Source organism: Silene latifolia, unplaced genomic scaffold, assembly GCF_048544455.1.
Source record: "Silene latifolia isolate original U9 population unplaced genomic scaffold, ASM4854445v1 scaffold_171, whole genome shotgun sequence".
Classification (NCBI taxonomy): domain Eukaryota; kingdom Viridiplantae; phylum Streptophyta; class Magnoliopsida; order Caryophyllales; family Caryophyllaceae; genus Silene; species Silene latifolia.
The window spans coordinates 67,263-74,119 of NW_027413148.1; the positions used below are offsets into that span (position 1 = coordinate 67,263).

Genomic DNA, 6,857 nt, shown 5'->3' on the forward strand with positions numbered 1-6,857 from the left:
AAATGGTTTTGCTATGGTTGGCCGTTGGCGTAGCCAACGGCCCTCCGACGCTTAAGTCATAAACTATTCGAAATGTGGAAAAAATAATAAAATTATGAAGTTACGAACTACCTCAGGTGTAGCATATATGTCTACGATTTTGAGTCTTCTTCTAACCTAATTGTTGCCATTGCCCTTATTTGCAAATCCTCGAAAGTATTGCATCGATACCTGGTCAACTCTTTGTATAGGTCGGAGTCTGGAAGTAACCCTTGCCTGAAGGCCTCAATCGCGGTGGGGATGTCGCATCTAGGGTTGTTCACTTTTTTCCAATAAACCTGCGTATATAATCGTGAGTAGGTTCATCATAACTTGGGATAATGCAATAGAGGTCGCTTGTCTGCTTCTCAGGCTTGCGACTATTGGCGAACTGATGGCTGAATGCATTGACTAAGTTTGCAAAAGATGATGTCGATTTGTTCGGCAGATTGACAAACCACTACAGTGCTGCTCTGGATAGGTTACACCCAAAGGCCTTGCACATGCATGATTCTTTTTGCGAACTCGTTGCTGAGATTGTCATCATTCTCTGCTTGTACTCGTTGAAATGGTCATTGGGATCAGTAGTACCATCATATAACACCATTTCTGGAGGAACAAATCGCTTTGGTCTTCCACCAATGCAATGGTGTCAATGAAGGGAGAATTTGTGTAACTTTCTTGTGGTGCTATTTCCATTGGGCGCGACATCCCGGGTATCCTGTTGAGCATTGCTATGATTTCTTCAAGTTGTTGTTCCACCAGAGTACTTGCTCCTTCAAGAGGGTTAGGTATAGGCGGAACAAAGCCAAAGGGATTACCTCCTAACGCTGCTTCTACATAGGTCTGCTTCACGGAGTAGGGTTTGCTAGCAAAACTGCTGGACAGAGGGGTGACATTGATGATGGACGTGTAGTGTTCATCCGGTACCTGCTGGCTGAGAGAGTAGTTAGGTGTTAGAGCTCCAAGATCCATCCTGGTGACCAACTCTTAGGGAATCTGTCGCCCTGGTCCTATACCTGCTGCTGACTCCTACGAGAAGGTTGTTAGAACCATCGCCTGGGTATTCTGCTTGATAGGCGCTAGATGAGAGGTACCATGGCTGCTATTCTTTCTTGCATATCCAGGTTGTTCTTCTTCAGGTCCTCTACGGCTTTGTACAGGGTGTCTATCCTTCTCAGGATAAGCTCCAAGATAGCTGGTGGAGTTAGGCCTGACTGTCCCAAGGTTCCTCCAAGTAGGCTGCTCTGGACTTGCACGTCTGCGCTGAACATTTCTGCTGGTCCACCTCTAGCTGGGGTAGTTGTTTCTGGTAGGCTGGCCATGTCTGTTACGGCAGAAGCAGGAGGAACTCTGACAACCAGACCTTCTCCGGAACTCTGGAGGAACTGGCGACCGGATTAATTGCAGAATCTAAAGGAACACTGGCGACCATGGCTATTGTAGTCTCTGGAGGTACTTTGACACCCGGATCTAGCGCAGAACTCTAGAGGAATTCTGACGACAAGGGCTACTGTAGTCTCAGGAGGAACTTTAGAGGAATGCTGAGATTTCTGGGAGACACGGTGGTGGACGATTGACTCTAAAGGTAACTTGGCTATAGAAATCGATCACTTTGCCCCACAGTGGGCGTCAAACTGTTTTTGTAAAAAATTACCTACTATCGATTTATATTTTTGTGGGTTAAAGCGATCTACTCATTTTAGCCTCGAAACGGGGGGGGGTTTAATTTATATTTGATTTATGACGAAAGACGGATGAAAAATAAGCGAAAATAACGATGAAAACAAAGTAAAGTACGAAATAAAAGAATAACGACGCAAGAGATTGGTGACGCGGAAAACCCAATGTGGGAAAACGACGGGGGGAGTAGGAATCCCACCAAGTATGCACTATAAATCTTTAAGTAATATTCCAGTCGAAGAACAAGAGGAAGGCTAAGAATAAAGCTCTGCAGGAACGTTTCCCGCTGGAATCAAATTGGAGCCTATGCAGGAACTTTGGTGTTCTTGATGAATTGGAGAGCGTTGTTGTGCGGATGTGGATGAATGATGGTGATGGTGATTATAAGGTGTGAGATGAATGATGGTGATAGGTGCTTTATTGTACGTTGTGATGCGCTATAACTTTCTGGGATGCTGAGATGGAACGACGTACTAGTATAATTATGGAGAAAATAAGGTATATAACTTATGAGTGATGGTGGTTGTTGATTTTCTGGAGTAGAGATTTTGTGAATGAGTGAATGCCCCTTTGATGCTTGATTCTTTGTGGTATATATAGGCTTGATCCTTAGTAGGCTCATCTCAACAACCCCCTCCTTTTTCTGCTCAACGGTTCCTATTTTTGTGGGATTGGTTGTTTTGACTTGTTGACCCATAATTCACATGTGCTACTATCTTTGACTTGCATAACAAATAATGGTCTTCTCTATTTTTACACATGACCCTTTTCCCTTCACTCCAAATGATTGACCAATTCTTGCCATGTCACCGGTCCATCTCATCTTGTTATAGCCACTCCTTGCATGCCACGTGTCGAGCCAAATAATGTAATTTTGGCCCAAATAGTGTTATAGTTTCTTAAATTTAATTTTTTTTTTTTTTGTATCGAAACTTATTTCCAAAATGATGTTGAATACAAGAAAGAAACAATAATTGAGAACAATAATCACCCGATATTTTGCTTTCAGTAGACGGTAGTACAAAACAAGCAACTCAGCCAGGATATTGGACATGTAACAAGATATATGCATATCGGATGACAACAATTTTTTGTGCTTGATTTGTTATTAATTAAGAAACGAAAATAGAAAAAAAAAAAAACGATTACACAATCGCACTACAATTTAACACAATACAAATAATATTATGAATTCTTTGAATTGAACGCTCTTAGCTATGAATCTTTCATCCCTTAGGCAACATCAGTTACAACTTCATAAAATGGCCGATTAAATTCCTCTCATTATCACCAGAGAAATGAAAGTTATAAGTAAGCCCGAAATTGAAGTCGATGCCATCTTGTTGCCAGCGTTTTTCGCCTTGGCTTGCCCTGCAAATAAGTTTTGGAGTCAATAAAATAAGGGCTGTATTTAAGGTGCCAAAAAAGGAATGAAAACCTTAAATTAAGCATTAATGACATCAATTTACGCGTAATTGTGTCATAAATTCCTAATTTAATTCCATTTTGGGAAGTAATTTAGTTCTTAAATACAGCCTTTAGGGCTGTATTTATCATTACCGTAAAATAAATTATGTACTACTCCGTAACATTTATTTTTGATGACATATACAGTCGATGTGAAATGTCATTCCATTGATTATCATTAAGCATCTACACGCCCTGCCTAATATTTTGAAATGGGAATAATTTGAGGCACTTAAAAATAGTTTAAGGCTTCTCGAATTAAAACCCTTAAAAATTAAATAAAATGAAGAATTAGTTTGCTAACAAAATTGAGATATATTGTCACGTGTCAGGACTCAGAAGCCTATAAAGTTTATATTCCGTTTCAGTTTTACGACACACTCACGTAAGCTTATTTGGTAAAGTAGCTTATTTGACCAAAATTTTAAATTTCACCGATTTTTTTGTAAGTGTTTGGCAAGTAGCTTATTTGGTCAAATAAGGTACCTGAAATGAAATGACACCTCATGTAGCATTTGAGAAATCAGGTACCTGAAATGACTTATTTTCCATTTTTTACCCCTTTATTCTATAATATTAAATAATTTTCATATCCTTTTAGGTCATTTTACCAAAATCAGCTACCTTTTCAGCTAGTTTGCCAAACACATTTTTATATAATCAATTACCTTATCAGCTCCTAATTACAGCTATCTTATCAGTTAACCTTTTAGGTTTCAGTTAACTTTTCAGTTTTGAGCTACCTTTTCAGGTTTTAGCTACCTTTTCAGATAATTTTGCCTAACATAGCCTATATTAGAAAGGAAATGATAGAACTTACCTAGTACACCTCCTCCGAGACCAAGGCCATTGCCTGTGTTTGAGCCCGAACCTAAATAATTGAAATGAAGAATTTAGTCACAAATATAAATTTTATAGGTGGAAACAAATTAAAACTCAATCAATTAGTAACGAACTTTACTTATTTGGAATTTTTTTAATATATGTAAATAAATAACGGGGATTAAAACATTATATTGTAATAATTCATTAAATAGATATAGCTGTAATTAAAAAGTTTATTTTGTCATAGAATTCAAAGGAATTACTTGGAGTTGAGGGGACTCCAGTTGAAGAATCTTCATCACTTGGAGTTGTACTATCTCCACTAGGGGTTGTAGTTGTACCATCATCACTTGGACTTGTAGACCCTAGAGAAAGCAAACTCATATATGTCAAAAATAAGAAGATATCATAGCAACAAAGTAGTTTATTGCTTATTATCAAATTGAAGTATGAGATAGCATCATAAGTTAGTACCGAATTTCATTATAAGTAATTCAGGGGCGGCCCATGATATTTAGAAGCCCTGTTCTAAATTTTATTATGAGGCCCTATATAATACCGTTGTAAAAAATTAACATGTTATTTTATTTTTACCGACCATTGAATTTTATCAATTGCAAACTTACACAACTAAAAGTTTATTGAATATTATTTTTATTACTATAATTTTATTTAAGAAACGTAGAAACTCTACATGTTTTAAAATGATAATTGGTGTATTGATAGTAGAGTAATGTGGAATTATATAAATGTACTTCCACTCATGTACAACAAATTGCTAATGGTCTTAGTGGTTCTTCAATAGTTTGATCAAACCTTTGTTATACAAATTGGTATAGGGATTAACTCCTGACATGGTTACTTTTGAGGATTTTGAAGATAATAAAGAAGTCAATTGAAAATTTAATCAAAAAACTGCGTTGAAAGGGGGTCGAACACGAGCAGTCTAGTCCTATCTTAGGCAAACGAACCACTACACCACTATGCCACTTCCAATGTCTTGCGATAATTTGCTGTTTGAAAATAAAAATTATGAGGCCCTTTTTCCTTTGGGCCCCGGTTCCATGAACCGAATTGCATATCGTATGGACCGCCCTGATAAGTACCACCCCTTCACATGTACAATATAAACCCTACACATTTTGTCTCTATTGTATGGAATCTATTGTCTACATTACTTATGCGATACGATAGTACTAAAATTTAGTATTACTTTTACGACATTCAATCAAGTCTAACAAAAACGATATAAAGGAGTACATACATAAATGCAAAAAACCTATGACCAATGCATATATTGAAAAAAGACACGTATGTGTATACCGTCATCAGTAGGGCAAAGAGTGTCAAAAGAACCATCGATGCTACAATAGGTGAAGAGCTGAGCAACGGCAGCGGTATCAGAAGCGGTGTCATCAAGATAAGGCTTAAGGAGACAAAAGCACTTCCTTTGGTTGTCTATGGCATCACTCAAGGCAGTACAACATTGATCTAGTTGTGCTGTTTGAGAAGCTGTATCTCCATCCGTAATATTGCAACTAGTAGATATGCTTGCTAAGCACGATGGTGCTGGCGCCGGCCCGTTTGTTGCAGCCGATGCCGGTACACCTATCAATGCTATTGCTACCACCGTAAACAATAAAACGATTTTCATGAATTTTTTACCCTCCATTTGTTTGTTTCTAACAAGCAAGTATATAAGTAGTAGTAAGCTGCTTAGTAAATTAATACTAAAGTAGTAGTATTGTAATATTGTGAGTTGGGAGGTGTGGAGGTGTGGAGTTGGGAGGAGATAGTGAGGGTATTTATAGATAAACCAATGAGAAGTAACGACGATAATTTGAGTACGTATAATGTATTGGTTGTGAATTGTGATAAACTCAAATGGTCAACGCGTCCTTCGTAGTCCATACATATTCGCAAATTCTACACTCTTATTTCTTTGTTTTTTTTTTTTTTAATAAATTAAAGGAAAATGGATAATAGACTTCCAAATAGATTTCAAAATACACTAGAATCGGGCCATGTTTTTTTTAACTCAATTTAGTGCTTATTTTAGTGCAGTTCAGCTCTATTTAATTCAGTTCAGTTCAGATCAGATCTTTTCTTTTCAAATTAACTCTTATTTCAGTTCATTTCATTTCAGTTTAACTCTATTCAATTAAGTTCAGTACAGTTCAGTTCAGCCATTTTTAGCCGAAAAGAACAGGGCCTCAAACGAGTATGAATCTATCTATCAACTTTTACGTATTGGTAAGTTTAAGACCTTGTTCTTTTGAACTGAATTTTGCTGAACTTATAAGAGCTGAACTGAATTTATAGGAGCTGAACTGAATTTATAGGGGCTGAATTGAATTAAACTGAACTTATAGAAGCTGAACTGAACTTATAGGAGCTTAACTGAACTTATAAGAGTCGGACTTATAGAAAAATGGGTATGAATTGAACTAAACTTTTCTAAGCTGAACTTATAGAAGCTGAATAGAACTTATAGGAGTTGAGCTGAACTGTACTTATAAGAGTTGAACTGAACTTATATATAGATGAACTTAACTTAACTTATAAGAGCTAAACCGGACTTAGAAAAAGTGACTTTAAATTCAAATTAAAAGAACGTAACATATCACTAGGTAATATTGATTATAACTTATGTTTGAAATGTGTCATATTAAAACTGTTACAATGCCAAGGAGTATAAATCTATCAAAATAGATCATATCGTATAGGATTCATGTTTGTGTCATATATAAATGGGTCTATAATACTCCTATTGTCAAGATAATCATCAGATTTTGATTAAGCCTAATGTCGGGGAACTCAAAGTTAGATATGTCGTAGATGTTGACGGTAGTAGATAAATGACT

General features: G+C 36.8%; 1 protein-coding gene across 1 annotated transcript; it reads right to left on the reverse strand.

Annotated features, from left to right (window-relative positions):
• Window positions 1-2,779: 2,779 nt before the first annotated feature.
• Window positions 2,780-5,851, reverse strand: LOC141638073 (uncharacterized). The gene is made up of 4 exons (XM_074447517.1): window positions 5,317-5,851; window positions 4,257-4,358; window positions 3,989-4,039; window positions 2,780-3,072 (listed from the first exon to the last, which is right to left on the reverse strand). Exons 1-4 carry the CDS (start codon window positions 5,663-5,665, stop codon window positions 2,972-2,974), a joined length of 603 nt encoding a protein of 200 aa, XP_074303618.1. The 5' UTR covers window positions 5,666-5,851; the 3' UTR covers window positions 2,780-2,971.
• Between the last annotated feature and the right edge of the window lie 1,006 nt (window positions 5,852-6,857).